This window comes from Lampris incognitus, chromosome 17 (genome assembly GCF_029633865.1).
Source record: "Lampris incognitus isolate fLamInc1 chromosome 17, fLamInc1.hap2, whole genome shotgun sequence".
Classification (NCBI taxonomy): domain Eukaryota; kingdom Metazoa; phylum Chordata; class Actinopteri; order Lampriformes; family Lampridae; genus Lampris; species Lampris incognitus.
Genome location: NC_079227.1, coordinates 1,126,447 through 1,148,692, shown reverse-complemented (window position 1 = coordinate 1,148,692; position 22,246 = coordinate 1,126,447). Strand labels below are relative to the sequence as shown.

Here is a 22,246-nt window from a genome sequence, read left to right as displayed (position 1 = left end):
TGATGAGTCTCGATTTCTGCTGCGACATTTGGATGGTAGGGTCAGAATTTGGCGTCAACAACATGAAAGCATGGATCCATCCTGCCTTGTATCAACGGTTCAGGCTGGTGGTGGTGGTGGTGTAATGGTGTGGGGGATATTTTCTTGGCACACTTTGGGCCTCTTAGTACCAATTGAGCATCGTGTCAACGCCACAGCCTACCTGAGTATTGTTGCTGACCATGTCCATCCCTTTATGACCACAGTGTTCCCATCTTCTGATGGCTACTTCCAGCAGGATAACGCGCCATGTCATAAAGCTCGAATCATCTCAGACTGGTTTCTTGAACATGACAACGAGTTCACTGTACTCAAATGGCCTCCACAGTCACCAGATCTCAATCCAATAGAGCACTTTTGGGATGTGGTGGACCGGGAGATTCGCATCATGGATGTGCAGCCGACAAATCTGCAGCAACTGTGTGATGCTATCATGTCAATATGGACCAAACTCTCTGAGGAATGTTTCCAGTACCTTGTTGAATCTATGCCACGAAGGATTAAGGCAGTTCTGAAGACAAAAGGGGGTCCAACCCGGTACTAGCAAGGTGTACCTAATAAAGTGGCCAGTGAGTGTATATATATATATATATATATATATATATATATATATATATATATATAGTGAACTAATTGTAATATATTTGTTACAATACAAGATCTAGACATCAATGTTGGACTCTATAGGGATAATGGGCTAGCAATTTGTACCAAATCACCAAGAGAGGTCAAGCATATTAAAAAAACAATCTGTAAAATATTCTCAAACAAAGGGCTAAAAATTACGATTGAAGCAAACAAAAAACAAATGGACTTTCTGGACATCTCAACGGCACATACAAGCCATACATGAAGCCCAACAACACGCTGCAGTATGTCCATAGTGAAAGCAACCACCCACCCTCCATCTTGAAGAACATCCCATAAAGCATTAATAGAAGACTCTCAACATGATCATCTAGTGATGCCTTACAAAACAGCGGCTACAATTTTAAGCTCAAGTACAACCCACCATTACACACTGACTGCCAGCAAACCTACAAACGTAGCAGAAGATGAAACATCAGCTGGTACAACCACCCTACACTGACACCCTGGTACAACCACCCTACACTGACACCCTGGTACAACCACCCTACACTGACACCCTGGTACAACCACCCTACACTGACACCCTGGTACAACCACCCTAAACTGACACCCTGGTAACACCACCCTACACTGACACCCTGGTACAACCACCCTACACTGACACCCTGGTACAACCACCCTACACTGACACCCTGGTAACACCACCCTACACTGACACCCTGGTACAACCACCCTACACTGACACCCTGGTACAACCACCCTACACTGACACCCTGGTACAACCCCCCTACACTGACACTCTGGTACAACCACCCTACACTGACACCCTGGTACAACCACCCTACAGTGACACCCTGGTACAACCACCCTACAGTGACACCCTGGTACAACCACCCTACACTGTCACCCTGGTACAACCACCCTACAGTGATGCCCTGGTACAACCACCCTACAGTGACACCCTGGTACAACCACCCTACACTGACACCCTGGTAACACCACCCTACAGTGACACCCTGGTACAACCACCCTACAGTGACACCCTGGTACAACCACCCTACAGTGACACCCTGGTACAACCACCCTACACTGACACCCTGGTAACACCACCCTACACTGACACCCTGGTACAACCACCCTACAGTGACACCCTGGTACAACCACCCTACAGTGACACCGTGGTAAACCACCCTACAGTGACACCCTGGTACAACCACCCTACAGGTACACCCTGGTACAACCACCCTACACTGACACCCTGGTACAACCACCCTACACTGACACCCTGGTACAACCACCCTACACTGACACCCTGGTACAACCACCCTACACTGACACCCTGGTACAACCACCCTACAGTGACACCCTGGTACAACCACCCTACAGTGACACCCTGGTACAACCACCCTACACTGACACCCTGGTACAACCACCCTACAGTGACACCCTGGTACAACCACCCTACAGGTACACCCTGGTACAACCACCCTACACTGACACCCTGGTACAACCACCCTACACTGACACCCTGGTACAACCACCCTACAGTGACACCCTGGTACAACCACCCTACAGTGACACCGTGGTAAACCACCCTACAGTGACACCCTGGTACAACCACCCTACACTGACACCCTGGTACAACCACCCTACACTGACGTCCTGGTACAACCACCCTACACTGACACCCTGGTACAACCACCCTACACTGACACCCTGGTATAACCACCCTACAGTGACACCCTGGTACAACCACCCTACAGTGACACCCTGGTACAACCACCCTACACTGACACCCTGGTACAACCACCCTACAGTGACACCCTGGTACAACCACCCTACAGGTACACCGTGGTACAACCACCCTACAGTGACACCCTGGTACAACCACCCTACACTGACACCCTGGTACAACCACCCTACAGTGACACCCTGGTACAACCACCCTACAGTGACACCCTGGTACAACCACCCTACAGTGATACCGTGACCACAAACACGGGTAAGCAGTGTTTTGAACTTTTGGATAAGTGCTTTACCCCGGACCATCAACTGAGTAAGATATTTAATAGGAACACCATCAAAACTAGTTACAGCTGCATGCCTGACACTCAACACAATATCGCCCCACAACACAAGAATCATCAACAAATCAACGACACCTTCATCACAACTGGACACCCCCAACTGCAACTGCCATGTGAACGACTCCTGCCCCCTCGAGGGAAAATGCCAGATGAAGGGAGGTATCTACCAAGCTACGGTGACGAGAGAGAGGACAACGAGAAAACAGAGACATACGTGAGTCTAACAGAGGGAACATTCAGAAAGAGGTTTAATGCTCACATGTGTTGCTTTAAAACAACCGTTTAAAGAGTGTCACATGTTTAAGCCCTTATATTTGGTGATTGGCAGACAGAAACATTAATTATTCAATCACCTGGAAAAGCCTCTGAAAGAACAAAACATATTCAGCCAGTAGTAAAATGTGTAACCTAGTATGTGTACCTGAACAATATTTATCATCTGCAGACCACAAATGTCCACACTGAATAACAGCAATGAACTGGCCAGCAGCTGCACACATAGATATAAGCACCCATTTTGTAATTATAAATAAATCAGGACAATACACAAATACCCCGCCCACCCCACCCCCCCACTGGACCGTTAGCGATCAGGTGTTTTTCAGTGTTGGAATGTGGCACCTCTCCCTCCCCTATATGCTTTAGATTGTCCGTCGTGTCCTACAATGACAATCCTGCCTCTGTCACTTGTCAGTCTTCTTATGGCTGTAAAGCCCAATCCGCGATCCACACTGTCTGCCACAGACAGAACAGGTGAGATCCCTGACTGGGGGTGTAGGTGGACTGACTGGGGGTGTAGGTGTACTGACTGGGGGTGTAGGTGTACTGACTGGGGGTGTAGGTGTGGTACTGGCTTCATGTCTCTTCAGACGTCTCCTGGTCTGTCAGTCACCGCGGTCCTTCTCGAGCTTTTGCACCCCTTGTTGACAGAGCTGTCGCCAGATGGGAGCGTTGGGCGGCAGTGTCCTCCAGCGGGCTCAGGTTCAGGCCGCACTTCTTTATGATGGTCTTCAGCTGGTCTTTGTACCATTTTTCTGGCCTCCTGCCAAGCAGCGGCCACGATGCAGCTGGTCATACAGCACTGTACGCGGTAAGCGCTCCTTTGGCATCCTGATGTCCGACCGAGCCAATGAAGTTGGTGCTGGGTGACGGTAGCCTCCATGCTGATGCAGTTGGTCTTGTGGTGTATTTCAGTATGGGGCACTCGGTCACGCCAGGTTCTCCTCAGGATGCATTGTAGGCATTGGATGTGGAAGGCCTCAAGCATCCTGAGGTGGTGGCTGTACAGGGTCCACGCCTCACAGCTGTAGAGGAGAGTCGTGATGACAACTGCCAAGTAGACAGATATTTTGGTGTGGAGGTTGAGGTCTTTGTTTTGAAAGACCCTTCTCCTAAGTCTGCCAAAAGAGGATGGCGCTTGTTTAATCCGGTTTTGCATCTCCCTGTCGATGCTGCAGTCGTCAGAGAGGAAGCTGCCCAGGTATTTGAAGGATTCCACTGTTGCAAGTGGTTTGTCGGAGATGGTGAAGGTTGGTGAATGAGATGGAGGAGTAGATGCCCACTGGCATACTACTCCAGTCTTTGCCATGTTTATAAAGGAGCCCCAGCCTACCATACGCCCTTGCAGCAGCTGCAAGGGTAGCTCGTAGCGCCTCAGGTGTGTGGGCCACAACTGCACAGTCATCTGCGTACTGTAACTCCATGATGTGCTCACATGTCATTTTTGTGACCGCTTGGAGCCTACGGATGTTAAATAGGTTTCCATCTAGTCTGAAGTCCACAGTAACCCCACTGTCCTTCCTGATTTCCTTGTGGAGCAGCAATGTCACACACAGGAGGAAGATGTTGAAGAGAACTGGAGCAAGGATGCACCCCTGACGTACCCCGGTGCACACCCTGAAGGGCTCGGATTCCTGGCCTCCAATGGTCACACGTGCCATCATCCCCACGTGAAATCTTTGAAGGATGTTGACAAACTTTCGTGGACAGCCAAACTTCAGGAGGATGTTCCATAGGATGTCCCTGTTGACTGTGTCAAAAGCCTTTGAAAGGTCGATGAAGGCTATGAAGAGGTCCTGGTGTTGCTCCCTACACTTCTCCTGGAGTTGCCGTGCTGTGAACACCATGTCCACAGTACTCCTATTCCTCCTAAACCCACACTGTGACTCAGGCAACAGCTCCTCTGAGATGTGTTTTACCAGCCTGTGTAGCATGACTCTGGCCAGGACTCTTCCAGCAACAGCCAGTAGTTGCTGCTTATTTGTTGAGCACTTTCCCTACCATTGAGTGTGTATATGTATATGTGTGTGTATATATATATATATATATATATATATATATATATATACACACACATACGCACATACACACACACACACACACACACACACACACACACATATATATATATATATGCATGTAACCATCCTATTTTACAGGAGCAGTGGGCAGCTGCAGCATCCGGGGACCAACTCCAGTTCTTCTCTCCATTGCCTTGCTCAGGGCAGGGTCACAGGCAGGAGTTTGAACCTAACATGCATGTTTTTGTGATGGTGGGAAGAAACCAGAGCACCCAGAGGAAACCCACGCAGACATGGGGAGAACATGCAAACGCTACACAGAAAGGAGCTGGGACGGCCTGGGGTTCGAACCCAGGACCTTCTTGCTATGTTTTTAATTCAATAATAGCTGTGGGAATGTTACCAGTCTTTAAGACCTGCTGATGGGTTCAGATCATTTAATTTGACTCCTGGTGGGAATGTTACCAGTCTTTAAGAGCTGCTGATAGGATCATTTAATTTGACTCCTGCTTTAAAAGTCAACGTGTGAAGCTGGACCGCAGACGTTGTTTCTCTCATTGTGTTTCAAATGTTTTTGTTTGTTTGTTTGGCTTTCTTGCCCTCTTGTATGTGTCTAAGTGGGAGAGTACTGCTGGCGTCGTGTTGCTGCCGCTTCTCCTTCTCGTAGCCCCCACATCCACCCCTGTATGTCTGTGTTATGTTTATCTGTTGTCTTATTTCAGCCACTTGGAGTGTTAGAAAAGCGCTATATAAGACGGTTTAATCATCATCATCATCATCACCAATAGACATTGGTTTGTGTTAGGGCTGTCGTCAGTGACCAGCACCAACATGACTTTGCAGGTGACTGGATCATCCTCTCATCAGTCAGAGCCATAAAGTCATGATGCAGAGCTGGTCTGCTGCTATCCCGTCAGTCCATGCAATTAGCTATTATTGTGTGTGTCCCTTGCGACAAATTTGTAATTTGTGATATTGGGCTACACCAATAAAATTGATTTGACTTGTGTGTGTCTTTTTAAATGTCTTTGATACAATGAACTCTATTGCCACACTTGTTAGCGTAGCCATAATTGTTGTTTTGAAAATATGGCATCGTTCATTGTTGTCACCATCTAAACCACTCCAGGTAGCTTGCTGAGTGGTTCAACACATTCTGCCGGGCTCAACTGACTCACTATGGATCCTTCCCAGACTATCTCCTCCACGTGAGCCGAGTCCAGCTGTGAAGAGATTCAGGCTTTATGAGGCTAATGCTTCACTAGCTTTAGCTGTGATGGAGATGTGTGTAGGTGTGATGGAGCTGTGTTGAGTGTGTGTAGGTGTGTGTGTGTAATGATATGTGTACCTGTGGTGACAAGCTCCAGGTCTCTCTTTACAAAAGCTTTTCTTTTCTCCTCCAGCAGCTGGCTGGGAATCAGACCTGTGCTGCCTCCCTGGAGATGGCAGGCCTGAGGTGAAACCAAACACATGAACACCGAGAGATATAGAAAATACCATCATTACCCTCATCATATCTGCTCACTTAAGTAAAAATACCATCATTACCCTCATCATATCTGCACACTTAAGTAAAAATACCATCATTACCCTCATCATATCTGCTCACTTAAGTAAAAATACCATCATTAACCTCATCATATCTGCTCACTTAAGTAAAAATACCATCATTACCCTCATCATATCTGCTCACTTAAGTAAAAATACCATCATTACCCTCATCATATCTGCTCACTTAAGTAAAAATAACATCATTACCCTCATCATATCTGCACACTTAAGTAAAAATACCATCATTACCCTCATCATATCTGCTCACTTAAGGTAAAACACCATCATTACCCTCATCATATCTGCTCACTTAAGTAAAAATAACATCATTACCCTCATCATATCTGCTCACTTAAGTAAAAATACCATCATTACCCTCATCATATCTGCTCACTTAAGTAAAAATACCATCATTAACCTCATCATATCTGCTCACTTAAGTAAAAATACCATCATTACCCTCATCACACCTGTGTAATGTAAAGTATAATGTAAAGTGTTATGTAAAGTATAATGTAAAGTGTAATGTAAAGTATAATGTAAAGTATAATGTCAAATCAGAACTTGTTTTCAAATAATAGGGAGTTGTTCCTTATCCGATGAGAGGGTCTAAGGACAGGATGTTGTGTTGCTGTTAAGCCCACTGAGGCACATTTGTAATTTGTGATATTGGGCTATACAAATAAAATTGATTTGATTTGATTTGATAATGCTCCTTCCACAAGTTCACAGTTCATGTTGTGTGACATTACAAGGCCAGGCAGGTTTATTTGTACAGCACAATTCACACACAAAGCAATGCTTCACATAAGACAACATTACATAAGACACACAATATCATACAAGACAATATCACGCAAGCAACACGGGATGAGAAAAAATGACTTAAAAAGGAAAAATGAAAACATAAAATAGAATTAAAATATATAGAATAAGAAGGATTGAACTGCAGGATCAAAGTGCAATGTGAAAAGTGGACAATACGTGCATGTGTCAGTAGGTGCAATGTGTCAGTAAGTACATGTGTCTGTAGGCTGCATGTGTCTGTAGAATGCATGTGTCAGTAGGTGCATGTGCAAGTATGTACATTTGTCAGTGCGCTGCATGTGTCACTAGGTGTAATGTGTCAGTAGGCTGCATGTGACAGTAGGTGAATGTGTCTGTAGGCTGCATGTCAGTAGATGCATGTGTCAGTAGGCTGCATGTGTCAGTAGGCTGTATGTGTCAGTAGGATACGTGTGGCAGTAGGTACATGTGGCAGTAGGCTGCGTGTGTCAGTAGACGTAGGCTGCATGTGTCAGTAGGCTGCATGTGTCAGTAGGCTGCATGTGTCAGTAGGCTGCGTGTGTCAGTAGGATGCATGTGTCAGTAGGCTGCATGTGTCAGTAGGCTGCGTGTGTCAGTAGACGTAGGCTGCATGTGTCAGTAGGCTGCATGTGTCAGTAGGATGCATGTGGCAGTAGGTGCATGTGTCAGTAGGCTGCGTGTGTCAGTAGGATGCATGTGGCAGTAGGTGCATGTGGCAGTAGGTACATGTGGCAGTAGGCTGCGTGTGTCAGTAGACGTAGGCTGCATGTGTCAGTAGGCTGCATGTGTCAGTAGGATGCATGTGGCAGTAGGTGCATGTGGCAGTAGGCTGCGTGTGTCAGTAGGATGCATGTGTCAGTAGGCTGCATGTGTCAGTAGGTGCATGTGTCAGTAGGATGCATGTGGCAGTAGGTGCATGTGGCAGTAGGTGCATGTGGCAGTAGGCTGCATGTGTCAGTAGACGTAGGCTGTATGTGTCAGTAGGATGCGTGTGGCAGTAGGTGCATGTGGCAGTAGGCTGCATGTGTCAGTAGATGTAGGCTGTATGTGTCAGTAGGATGCATGTGGCAGTAGATACATGTGGCAGTAGGCTGCGTGTGTCAGTAGACGTAGGCTGTATGTGTCAGTAGGATGCGTGTGGCAGTAGATACATGTGGCAGTAGGCTGTATGTGTCAGTAGGATGCATGTGGCAGTAGGTGCATGTGGCAGTAGGCTGCATGTGTCAGTAGGATGCATGTGGCAGTAGGTACATGTGGCAGTAGGCTGCGTGTGTCAGTAGGATGCATGTGGCAGTAGGTACATGTGGCAGTAGGCTGCGTGTGTCAGTAGGTACATGTGGCAGTAGGTACATGTGGCAGTAGGCTGCGTGTGTCAGTAGGATGCGTGTGGCAGTAGATACATGTGGCAGTAGGCTGCGTGTGTCAGTAGGATGCATGTGGCAGTAGGTACATGTGGCAGTAGGCTGCGTGTGTCAGTAGGATGCATGTGGCAGTAGGTACATGTGGCAGTAGGTACATGTGGCAGTAGGCTGCGTGTGTCAGTAGACGTAGGCTGTATGTGTCAGTAGGATGCGTGTGGCAGTAGATACATGTGGCAGTAGGCTGTATGTGTCAGTAGGATGCATGTGGCAGTAGATACATGTGGCAGTAGGCTGCGTGTGTCAGTAGGATGCATGTGGCAGTAGGTACATGTGGCAGTAGGTACATGTGGCAGTAGGCTGCGTGTGTCAGTAGACGTAGGCTGTATGTGTCAGTAGGATGCGTGTGGCAGTAGGCTGCATGTGTCAGTAGGATGCATGTGGCAGTAGGTACATGTGGCAGTAGGCTGCGTGTGTCAGTAGGATGCATGTGGCAGTAGGTACATGTGGCAGTAGGCTGCGTGTGTCAGTAGACGTAGGCTGTATGTGTCAGTAGGATGCATGTGGCAGTAGATACATGTGGCAGTAGGCTGCGTGTGTCAGTAGACGTAGGCTGTATGTGTCAGTAGGTGCATGTGGCAGTAGGCTGCGTGTGTCAGTAGGATGCATGTGGCAGTAGGTGCATGTGGCAGTAGGCTGCATGTGTCAGTAGGATGCATGTGTCAGTAGGTGCATGTGTCAGTAGGATGCATGTGGCAGTAGGTGCATGTGGCAGTAGGTGCATGTGGCAGTAGGCTGCATGTGTCAGTAGACGTAGGCTGTATGTGTCAGTAGGATGCGTGTGGCAGTAGGTGCATGTGGCAGTAGGCTGCATGTGTCAGTAGATGTAGGCTGTATGTGTCAGTAGGATGCATGTGGCAGTAGATACATGTGGCAGTAGGCTGCGTGTGTCAGTAGACGTAGGCTGTATGTGTCAGTAGGATGCGTGTGGCAGTAGATACATGTGGCAGTAGGCTGTATGTGTCAGTAGGATGCATGTGGCAGTAGGTGCATGTGGCAGTAGGCTGCATGTGTCAGTAGGATGCATGTGGCAGTAGGTACATGTGGCAGTAGGCTGCGTGTGTCAGTAGGATGCATGTGGCAGTAGGTACATGTGGCAGTAGGCTGCGTGTGTCAGTAGGTACATGTGGCAGTAGGTACATGTGGCAGTAGGCTGCGTGTGTCAGTAGGATGCGTGTGGCAGTAGATACATGTGGCAGTAGGCTGCGTGTGTCAGTAGGATGCATGTGGCAGTAGGTACATGTGGCAGTAGGCTGCGTGTGTCAGTAGGATGCATGTGGCAGTAGGTACATGTGGCAGTAGGTACATGTGGCAGTAGGCTGCGTGTGTCAGTAGACGTAGGCTGTATGTGTCAGTAGGATGCGTGTGGCAGTAGATACATGTGGCAGTAGGCTGTATGTGTCAGTAGGATGCATGTGGCAGTAGATACATGTGGCAGTAGGCTGCGTGTGTCAGTAGGATGCATGTGGCAGTAGGTACATGTGGCAGTAGGTACATGTGGCAGTAGGCTGCGTGTGTCAGTAGACGTAGGCTGTATGTGTCAGTAGGATGCGTGTGGCAGTAGGCTGCATGTGTCAGTAGGATGCATGTGGCAGTAGGTACATGTGGCAGTAGGCTGCGTGTGTCAGTAGGATGCATGTGGCAGTAGGTACATGTGGCAGTAGGCTGCGTGTGTCAGTAGGATGCATGTGGCAGTAGGTACATGTGGCAGTAGGTACATGTGGCAGTAGGCTGCGTGTGTCAGTAGACGTAGGCTGTATGTGTCAGTAGGATGCGTGTGGCAGTAGATACATGTGGCAGTAGGCTGTATGTGTCAGTAGGATGCATGTGGCAGTAGATACATGTGGCAGTAGGCTGCGTGTGTCAGTAGGATGCATGTGGCAGTAGGTACATGTGGCAGTAGGTACATGTGGCAGTAGGCTGCGTGTGTCAGTAGACGTAGGCTGTATGTGTCAGTAGGATGCGTGTGGCAGTAGGCTGCATGTGTCAGTAGGATGCATGTGGCAGTAGGTACATGTGGCAGTAGGCTGCGTGTGTCAGTAGGATGCATGTGGCAGTAGGTACATGTGGCAGTAGGCTGCGTGTGTCAGTAGACGTAGGCTGTATGTGTCAGTAGGATGCATGTGGCAGTAGATACATGTGGCAGTAGGCTGCGTGTGTCAGTAGACGTAGGCTGTATGTGTCAGTAGGTGCATGTGGCAGTAGGCTGCGTGTGTCAGTAGGATGCATGTGGCAGTAGGTGCATGTGGCAGTAGGCTGCGTGTGTCAGTAGGATGCATGTGGCAGTAGATACATGTGGCAGTAGGCTGCGTGTGTCAGTAGACGTAGGCTGTATGTGTCAGTAGGCTGCATGTGTCAGTAGGATGCATGTGGCAGTAGGTACATGTGGCAGTAGGCTGCGTGTGTCAGTAGGATGCATGTGGCAGTAGGTACATGTGGCAGTAGGCTGCGTGTGTCAGTAGACGTAGGCTGTATGTGTCAGTAGGATGCATGTGGCAGTAGATACATGTGGCAGTAGCCTGCAGGTGTCAATAGGCAGTAGGTGCATGTGTCAATAGGCTGCTTGTGTCAGTAGGTGCATGTGTCAGTAGGCTGCAGATTCAGTTAAAAAAGTCAGTGGAGAACATCAGAATCTCTGGTCCAGTGTTGAAAGTGGTCATCAAAGTTAATTAATAAGTTAATTGTTCCTGCTGTGTAGCATAACTACATAATAACTACATAATAGCTACATAGTAACTACCTGCTGCTTCCCCGGGTCTCCTTTTAAGTTTTAACTCTGAGAACTTTAGGTCACACATTTACATTGTTGTTCGTTTAGATAACACAACTCTATATCATGATATGACAAAATCTGAATTTAATCTAAGCACAATACCATGGAAAAAACAATATTAAAGTAGCGCCCGGCACACACACACACACACACACACACACACACACACACACACACACACACACACACACACACACACACTGACCTGCCACCAGTTGAGGTCTTCCTGGTTGAAGATCTGGAGAATGTGTCCTCGGTCGAAGCTCAGGCCGGCCTCCTTACAGGGGATCAGGTTATCGTGAGCGGGGTCGTAGTCAAAATGACACTTCACAAAGGCCTGAGGACAGACACACATGAGGACAGACACACATGAGGGAAAGACAACAAATGTCACATTTTTCTTTCTAAATTCAGACAAATCAAAGTATATCAGACTGATTTCCCAAAGCCAAGGAACTAGAGTAAGAAGCCTCTCCTGGGGTCGGGTGGATGCTTCTGTAGTCTGGATGATCAGGACTCTCAAGTGATGGTTTTTTATCCACCATCCTTCAAAACACACCACTGTATGATTTGATTTGAATTAAAAAAATAGGCGCCATCTTTTTCCAAATGGTGAATAAATCATGTTGGGAGAAAGCTTTTCAGGTCTACACTACTGACACGTTTATGTCTGTGGCTGCAGTGGATGCTGGGGTCGATGACGGTGAGACAGGAGCTGTTGGACTAGAGGACAGCCTCGCTCACCGAGAGGGGTGCTTCACTGACCGCTCAGTGCTAGAGAGGCTGCTCACACAGCCAGAGACACATCCCCCCAGAGACACACACACACACACACACACACACACACACACACACACACACACACACACACAGACCAAGAGAGACACACACAGTGAGACAGAGAGACAGATAGAGAGACACACACACAGTGAGACAGGAGCTGTTGGACTAGAGGACAGCCTCGCTCACCGAGAGGGGTGCTTCACTGACCGCTCAGTGCTAGAGAGGCTGCTCACACAGCCAGAGACACATCCCCCCAGAGACACACACACACACACACACACACACACACACACACACACACACACACACACACACACACACAGACACACACACACACAGACCAAGAGAGACACACACACAGTGAGACAGGAGCTGTTGGACTAGAGGACAGCCTCGCTCACCGAGAGGGGTGCTTCACTGACCGCTCAGTGCTAGAGAGGCTGCTCACACAGCCAGAGACACATCCCCCCAGAGACACACACACACACACACACACACACACACACACACACACACACACACACACACACACACAGACCAAGAGAGACACACACAGTGAGACAGAGAGACAGATAGAGAGACACACACACAGTGAGACAGGAGCTGTTGGACTAGAGGACAGCCTCGCTCACCGAGAGGGGTGCTTCACTGACCGCTCAGTGCTAGAGAGGCTGCTCACACAGCCAGAGACACATCCCCCCAGAGACACACACACACACACACACACACACACACACACACACACACACACACACAGACACACACACACACAGACCAAGAGAGACACACACACAGTGAGACAGGAGCTGTTGGACTAGAGGACAGCCTCGCTCACCGAGAGGGGTGCTTCACTGACCGCTCAGTGCTAGAGAGGCTGCTCACACAGCCAGAGACACATCCCCCCAGAGACACACACACACACACACACACACAGACCAAGAGAGACACACACAGTGAGACAGAGAGACAGATAGAGAGACACACACACAGTGAGACAGGAGCTGTTGGACTAGAGGACAGCCTTGCTCACCGAGAGGGGTGCTTCACTGACCGCTCAGTGCTAGAGAGGCTGCTCACACAGCCAGAGACACATCCCCCCAGAGACACACACACACACACACACACACACACACACACACACACACACACACACACAGAGAGACCAAGAGAGACACACACAGTGAGACAGAGAGACAGATAGAGAGACACACACACAGTGAGACAGGAGCTGTTGGACTAGAGGACAGCCTCGCTCACCGAGAGGGGTGCTTCACTGACCGCTCAGTGCTAGAGAGGCTGCTCACACAGCCAGAGACACATCCCCCCAGAGACACACACACACACACACACACACACACACACACACACACACACACACACAGAGAGACCAAGAGAGACACACACAGTGAGACAGAGAGACAGATAGAGAGACACACACACAGTGAGACAGGAGCTGTTGGACTAGAGGACAGCCTCGCTCACCGAGAGGGGTGCTTCACTGACCGCTCAGTGCTAGAGAGGCTGCTCACACAGCCAGAGACACATCCCCCCAGAGACACACACACACACACACACACACACACACACACAGACCAAGAGAGACACACACACAGTGAGACAGAGAGATAGATAGAGACACACACACACACACACACACACACACACACAGACCAAGAGAGACACACACAGTGAGACAGAGAGACAGATAGAGAGAGAGACACACACACACACACACACACACACACACACACACACACAGACCAAGAGAGACACACACAGAGCGAGACAGAGAGACAGAGAGAGAGACACACACACACACACACACACACACACACACACACACACACACACACACACAGACCAAGAGAGACACACACACAGTGAGACAGAGAGATAGATAGAGACACACACACACACACACACACACACACACACACACACACACACACACACACAGACCAAGAGAGACACACACAGAGCGAGACAGAGAGATAGATAGAGACACACACACACACACACACACACACACACAGACCAAGAGAGACACACACAGTGAGACAGAGAGACAGATAGAGAGAGAGAGACACACACACACACACACACACACACACACACACACACACACACACACACACACACACACACACACACACACACACACACACACACACACCAAGAGAGACACACACACAGTGAGACAGAGAGATAGATAGAGACACACACACACACACACACACACACACACACACACACACAGACCAAGAGAGACACACACAGAGCGAGACAGAGAGACAGAGAGAGAGAGAGACACACACACACACACACACACACACACACACACACACACACACACAGACCAAGAGAGACACACACAGAGCGAGACAGAGAGACAGAGAGAGAGACACACACACACACACACACACACACACACACACACACACAGACCAAGAGAGACACACACAGTGAGACAGAGAGACAGATAGAGAGAGAGACACACACACACACACACACACACACACACACACACACACACACACACACACACACACACACACAGACCAAGAGAGACACACACAGAGCGAGACAGAGAGACAGAGAGAGAGAGAGAGACACACACACACACACACACACACACACACACACACACACACACACACACACACAGACCAAGAGAGACACACACAGAGCGAGACAGAGAGACAGAGAGAGAGACACACACACACACAGACCAAGAGAGACACACACAGAGCGAGACAGAGAGACAGAGAGAGAGACACACACACACACACACACACACACACAGACACACACAGACGGAGAGCGAGAGCGAGAGAGATCTGATTGATTTTAAAAGGGTACATGTATTCAGAACACATCACAGTCCCACAGCTGATAGTCAAACACAATCGTCTCTTTATCATCCAGCTCTCACACACACAAAAAAAGAAAAAGTTTCGGGGAAAAAAAAAAGACCATTGAGTATCTAAACAATTATTTATCAAAACAGAACTTCAAAATCAAACAGCCCAACATAACAAACACAAATTCACCTCAGGGGGTTTGCAGCAACACAACATCCTGCCCTTAGACCCTCGTGTCGAATGAGGAAGAACTCCCTAAAACCCTTAACAGGGAGGAAAAATAGGAAGAAACCTCAGGGAGAGCACCAGAGGAGGACCTCTCTCCCAAGACGCACAACGTGCAATGTAAGTTGTGTTTACACAATGTACATAACAAATAAAAGAAAAAGGAAAGCAGATCTACACCAACTCCCACTAAGCACACTACCACGCCAGATTCTGGGGTGTGAACACTCTGCTCCCCTGTCACAGGTCCTCTTCATCGTCCTCCTCCTCAGCTCTCCTTCAGACAGTTTTTTACTTTGCTAGCTGTGAAAAGTCTCTTATGCGGCACGGAGACCTCATGTTGAGCAGCTGAGCTCCCGCCTCGGTGTTGTCAAGTCCTGATCCTGCTGCAGCCACTATGCACTCTAGGGTGAGGTTCCTGGTGGAAACCAGTTTCTGGAAAGTCCTGGAGAGCACCAGTGGTGGACCTCCAGCCTGGCTCCAGGAATCAGTGGCTCCTCCAGCAGCAGTCAGAGGAGGATCGCCCAGAGCAACACACTCGTCCACCAAACTCATCTTAAGCATCATCAAGGAGTTGCCGTTTCACTTTCTGTACCAGTTTCCTCAGTCTGAAGACTTCCTGCTCAGTAAACGTGTTCACCTCCAAATCTTCTGTGTTTTTCATAAAACGTCTGACTGAGTCAACAAAAAGCTGCAAGTCTGGAAAGTAATTTTCCACCCTGAGCGCCCTCAAACCCTCGGTGACCTGTAAAAACTTGCTGATTTTCAGGAAAGCACAGCTCCCTTCAGTGTCCCGCTGTGTATGAGGAGTGGAAACTAACTCACAGTCTCTTTCTCCTGTGTCCTGCTCAGATGAAGAAGAGGAGGATGGCTTTTTACCTGATGAAAGCCTCTTTGCTTTTAAATCGTCCTGCCCACCCTCTGTGGACTTCCTTTTAACAGACTTTTATAATTTCACCTCATCATCCGACTGCATCTCTTCCTCTTCCTCAAGTACAGACTCTGCCACCCTAACAGCAGTCTGCTGGATTGGCTTCTTCCGACCACAGTTCACATCTCGCCCAGCCAGGTTGCTACACGCCCCGTTCTCCCTGTCTTCATTTCCATCAGCTTCCACCTGTTCAAGTCCTGTCACCTTCTCATCTCAGTCCTGCCCACCTTCCTCTCCTGCCTGCTCAGTCCGTCCGTCTGTGTCCTTGTGTTCTCCAGCCTCGGTCTCTGTCTGTCCCACCACCTGGTCTGTTTCTCCCGCCCCTCGCTCCCCGGCCTCCGGTCTGCCCTGTGTCGACAGGAGTCTAACCCTGGTCTAACGTCACCTGGTCTAACGTTACCTGGTCTAACGTTACCTAGTCTAACGTTACCTAGTCTAACGTTACCTGGTCTTAACGTTACCTGGTCTAACGTTACCTAGTCTAACGTTACCTGGTCTAACGTTACCTAGTCTAACGTTACCTGGTCTAACGTTACCTAGTCTAACGTTACCTGGTCTAACGTTACCTGGTCTAACGTTACCTGGTCTAACGTTACCTGGTCTAACGTTACCTGGTCTAACGTTATCTAGTCTAACGTTATCTAGTCTAACGTTACCTGGTCTAACGTTACCTGGTCTTAACGTTACCTAGTCTAACGTTATCTGGTCTAACGTTACCTGGTCTAACGTTACCTGGTCTAACGTTACCTGGTCTAACGTTACCTGGTCTAACGTTACCTAGTCTTAACGTTACCTAGTCTAACGTTACCTGGTATAACGTTACCTGGTATAACGTTACCTGGTCTAACGTTACCTAGTCTAACGTTACCTAGTCTAACGTTACCTGGTCTAACGTTACCTGGACTAACATTACCTAGTCTAACGTTACCTGGACTAACATTACCTAGTCTAACGTTATCTAGTCTAACGTTACCTAGTCTAACGTTACCTGGTCTAACGTTACCTAGTCTAACAGTCTTAACGTTACCTGGTCTAACGTTACCTGGTCTAACGTTACCTGGTCTAACGTTACCTGGTCTAACGTTACCTGGTCTAACGTTACCTAGTCTAACGTTACCTGGTCTAACGTTACCTAGTCTAACGTTACCTAGTCTAACGTTACCTAGTCTAACGTTACCTGGTCTAACGTTATCTAGTCTAACGTTACCTAGTCTTACGTTACCTAGTCTAACGTTACCTGGTCTAACGTTACCTAGTCTAACGTTACCTAGTCTAACGTTACCTGGTCTAACGTTACCTGGTCTAACGTTACCTAGTCTAACGTTACCTGGTCTAACGTTACCTAGTCTAACGTTACCTGGTCTAACGTTACCTGGTCTAACGTTACCTGGTCTAACGTTACCTGGTCTAACGTTACCTGGTCTAACGTTACCTAGTCTTAACGTTACCTAGTCTAACGTTACCTAGTCTTAACGTTACCTGGTCTAACGTTACCTGGTCTAACGTTATCTAGTCTAACGTTACCTAGTCTAACGTTACCTGGTCTAACGTTACCTAGTCTAACATTACCTAGTCTAACGTTACCTAGTCTTAACGTTACCTGGTCTAACGGTACCTGGTCTAACGTTACCTGGTCTAAATTTACCTAGTGTTAACGTTACCTGGTCTAACGGTACCTGGTCTAACGTTACCTGGTCTAATTTTACCTAGTGTTAACGTTACCTGGTCTAACGTTACCTGGTCTAACGTTACCTAGTCTAACGTTACCTGGTCTAACGTTATCTAGTCTAACGTTACCTGGTCTAACGTTACCTGGTCTTAACGTTACCTAGTCTAACGTTATCTAGTCTAACGTTACCTGGTCTAACGTTACCTGGTCTAACGTTACCTGGTCTAACGTTACCTAGTCTTAACGTTACCTAGTCTAACGTTACCTGGTCTAACGTTACCTGGTCTAACGTTACCTGGTATAACGTTACCTGGTCTATTACCTGGTCTAACGTGACCTGGTCTAACGTTACCTAGTCTTAACGTTACCTGGTCTAACGTTACCTGGTCTGTTTCTCCCGCCCCTCGCTCCCCGGCCTCCGGTCTGCCCTGTGTCGACAGGAGTCTAACCCTGGTCTAACGTCACCTGGTCTAACGTCACCTGGTCTAACGTTACCTGGTCTAACGTTACCTGGTCTAACGTTACCTAGTCTAACGTTACCTAGTCTAACGTTACCTGGTCTAACGTTACCTGGTCTAACGTTACCTGGTCTGTTTCTCCCGCCCCTCGCTCCCCGGCCTCCGGTCTGCCCTGTGTCGACAGGAGTCTAACCCTGGTCTAACGTTACCTGGTCTAACGTTACCTGGTCTTAACGTTACCTGGTCTAACGTTACCTGGTCTAACGTTACCTAGTCTAACGTTATCTAGTCTAACGTTACCTAGTCTAACGTTACCTGGTCTAACGTTACCTGGTCTAACGTTACCTGGTCTTAACGTTATCTAGTCTAACGTTACCTGGTCTAACGTTACCTGGTCTATCGTTACCTGGTCTGTTTCTCCCGCCCCTCGCTCCCCGGCCTCCGGTCTGCCCTGTGCCGACAGGAGTCTAACCCTGGTCTAACGTCACCTGGTCTAACGTTACCTGGTCTTAACGTTACCTGGTCTAACGTTACCTAGTCTAACGTTACCTGGTCTTAACGTTACCTGGTCTAACGTTACCTAGTCTAACGTTACCTGGTCTAACGTTACCTAGTCTAACGTTACCTGGTCTAACGTTACCTAGTCTAACGTTACCTGGTCTAACGTTACCTAGTCTAACGTTACCTGGTCTAACGTTACCTAGTCTAACGTTATCTAGTCTTAACGTTACCTGGTCTAACGTTATCTAGTCTAACGTTACCTGGTCTAACGTTACCTAGTCTAACGTTACCTGGTCTAACGTTACCTGGTCTAACATTACCTGTTCTAACGTTACCTGGTCTAACGTTACCTAGTCTAACGTTACCTGGTCTAACGTTATCTAGTCTAACGTTACCTGGTCTAACGTTACCTGGTCTAACGTTACCTGGTCTAACGTTACCTAGTCTTAACGTTACCTGGTCTAACGTTATCTAGTCTAACGTTACCTGGTCTAACGTTACCTAGTCTAACGTTACCTGGTCTAACGTTACCTAGTCTTAACGTTACCTGGTCTAACGTTACCTAGTCTAACGTTACCTGGTCTAACGTTACCTAGTCTAACGTTACCTGGTCTAACATTACCTAGTCTAACGTTATCTAGTCTTAACGTTACCTGGTCTAACGTTACCTGGTCTAACGTTATCTAGTCTTAACGTTACCTGGTCTAACTTTACCTGGTCTAACGTTACCTAGTCTAACGTTACCTAGTCTAACGTTACCTGGTCTAACGTTACCTAGTCTAACGTTATCTAGTCTTAACGTTACCTGGTCTAACGTTACCTGGTCTAACGTTATCTAGTCTTAACGTTACCTGGTCTAACGTTACCTGGTCTAACGTTACCTGGTCTAACGTTACCTAGTCTTAACGTTACCTGGTCTAACATTACCTGTTCTAACGTTACCTAGTCTAACGTTACCTGGTCTGTTACCTGGTCTAACGTGACCTGGTCTAACGTTACCTGGACTAACATTACCTAGTCTAACGTTACCTGGACTAACATTACCTAGTCTAACGTTATCTAGTCTAACGTTACCTAGTCTAACGTTACCTGGTCTAACGTTACCTAGTCTAACAGTCTTAACGTTACCTGGTCTAACGTTACCTGGTCTAACGTTACCTAGTCTTAACGTTACCTAGTCTAACGTTACCTAGTCTTAACGTTACCTGGTCTAACGTTACCTGGTCTAACGTTATCTAGTCTAACGTTACCTAGTCTAACGTTACCTGGTCTAACGTTACCTAGTCTAACATTACCTAGTCTAACGTTACCTAGTCTTAACGTTACCTGGTCTAACGGTACCTGGTCTAACGTTACCTGGTCTAAATTTACCTAGTGTTAACGTTACCTGGTCTAACGGTACCTGGTCTAACGTTACCTGGTCTAATTTTACCTAGTGTTAACGTTACCTGGTCTAACGTTACCTGGTCTAACGTTACCTAGTCTAACGTTACCTGGTCTAACGTTATCTAGTCTAACGTTACCTGGTCTAACGTTACCTGGTCTTAACGTTACCTAGTCTAACGTTATCTAGTCTAACGTTACCTGGTCTAACGTTACCTGGTCTTAACGTTACCTGGTCTAACGTTACCTAGTCTAACGTTACCTGGTCTAACGTTACCTAGTCTAACGTTACCTGGTCTAACGTTACCTAGTCTAACGTTACCTGGTCTAACGTTACCTGGTCTAACGTTACCTGGTCTAACGTTACCTGGTCTAACGTTACCTGGTCTAACGTTATCTAGTCTAACGTTATCTAGTCTAACGTTACCTGGTCTAACGTTACCTGGTCTTAACGTTACCTAGTCTAACGTTACCTGGTCTAACGTTACCTGGTCTAACGTTACCTGGTCTAACGTTACCTGGTCTAACGTTACCTAGTCTTAACGTTACCTAGTCTAACGTTACCTGGTCTAACGTTACCTGGTATAACGTTACCTGGTATAACGTTACCTGGTCTATTACCTGGTCTAACGTGACCTGGTCTAACGTTACCTAGTCTTAACGTTACCTGGTCTAACGTTACCTGGTCTGTTTCTCCCGCCCCTCGCTCCCCGGCCTCCGGTCTGCCCTGTGTCGACAGGAGTCTAACCCTGGTCTAACGTCACCTGGTCTAACGTCACCTGGTCTAACGTTACCTGGTCTAACGTTACCTGGTCTAACGTTACCTAGTCTAACGTTACCTAGTCTAACGTTACCTGGTCTAACGTTACCTGGTCTAACGTTACCTGGTCTAACGTTACCTGGTCTGTTTCTCCCGCCCCTCGCTCCCCGGCCTCCGGTCTGCCCTGTGTCGACAGGAGTCTAACCCTGGTCTAACGTTACCTGGTCTAACGTTACCTGGTCTTAACGTTACCTGGTCTAACGTTACCTGGTCTAACGTTACCTAGTCTAACGTTATCTAGTCTAACGTTACCTAGTCTAACGTTACCTGGTCTAACGTTACCTGGTCTAACGTTACCTGGTCTTAACGTTATCTAGTCTAACGTTACCTGGTCTAACGTTACCTGGTCTATCGTTACCTGGTCTGTTTCTCCCGCCCCTCGCTCCCCGGCCTCCGGTCTGCCCTGTGCCGACAGGAGTCTAACCCTGGTCTAACGTCACCTGGTCTAACGTTACCTGGTCTTAACGTTACCTGGTCTAACGTTACCTAGTCTAACGTTACCTGGTCTTAACGTTACCTGGTCTAACGTTACCTAGTCTAACGTTACCTGGTCTAACGTTACCTAGTCTAACGTTACCTGGTCTAACGTTACCTAGTCTAACGTTACCTGGTCTAACGTTACCTAGTCTAACGTTACCTGGTCTAACGTTACCTAGTCTAACGTTATCTAGTCTTAACGTTACCTGGTCTAACGTTATCTAGTCTAACGTTACCTGGTCTAACGTTACCTAGTCTAACGTTACCTGGTCTAACGTTACCTGGTCTAACATTACCTGTTCTAACGTTACCTGGTCTAACGTTACCTAGTCTAACGTTACCTGGTCTAACGTTATCTAGTCTAACGTTACCTGGTCTAACGTTACCTGGTCTAACGTTACCTAGTCTTAACGTTACCTGGTCTAACGTTATCTAGTCTAACGTTACCTGGTCTAACGTTACCTAGTCTAACGTTACCTGGTCTAACGTTACCTAGTCTTAACGTTACCTGGTCTAACGTTACCTAGTCTAACGTTACCTGGTCTAACGTTACCTAGTCTAACGTTACCTGG

At 47.8% G+C, this 22,246-nt stretch overlaps 1 protein-coding gene across 4 annotated transcripts in view; it reads right to left on the bottom strand.

Moving 5' to 3' along the window:
• The window catches only part of mpp2b (MAGUK p55 scaffold protein 2b), a 94,764-nt gene that overhangs the window by 18,600 nt on the left and 53,918 nt on the right, over positions 1-22,246 (bottom strand). For all 4 annotated transcript variants that reach the window (XM_056297413.1, XM_056297411.1, XM_056297410.1 and 1 more), the window contains 2 exons: positions 11,772-11,903; positions 6,366-6,468 (listed from right to left, as the gene is read on the bottom strand). In XM_056297413.1, the coding sequence (XP_056153388.1) occupies positions 6,366-6,468; positions 11,772-11,903 (235 nt within the window). The remainder of the gene's footprint in view (positions 1-6,365; positions 6,469-11,771; positions 11,904-22,246) is intronic.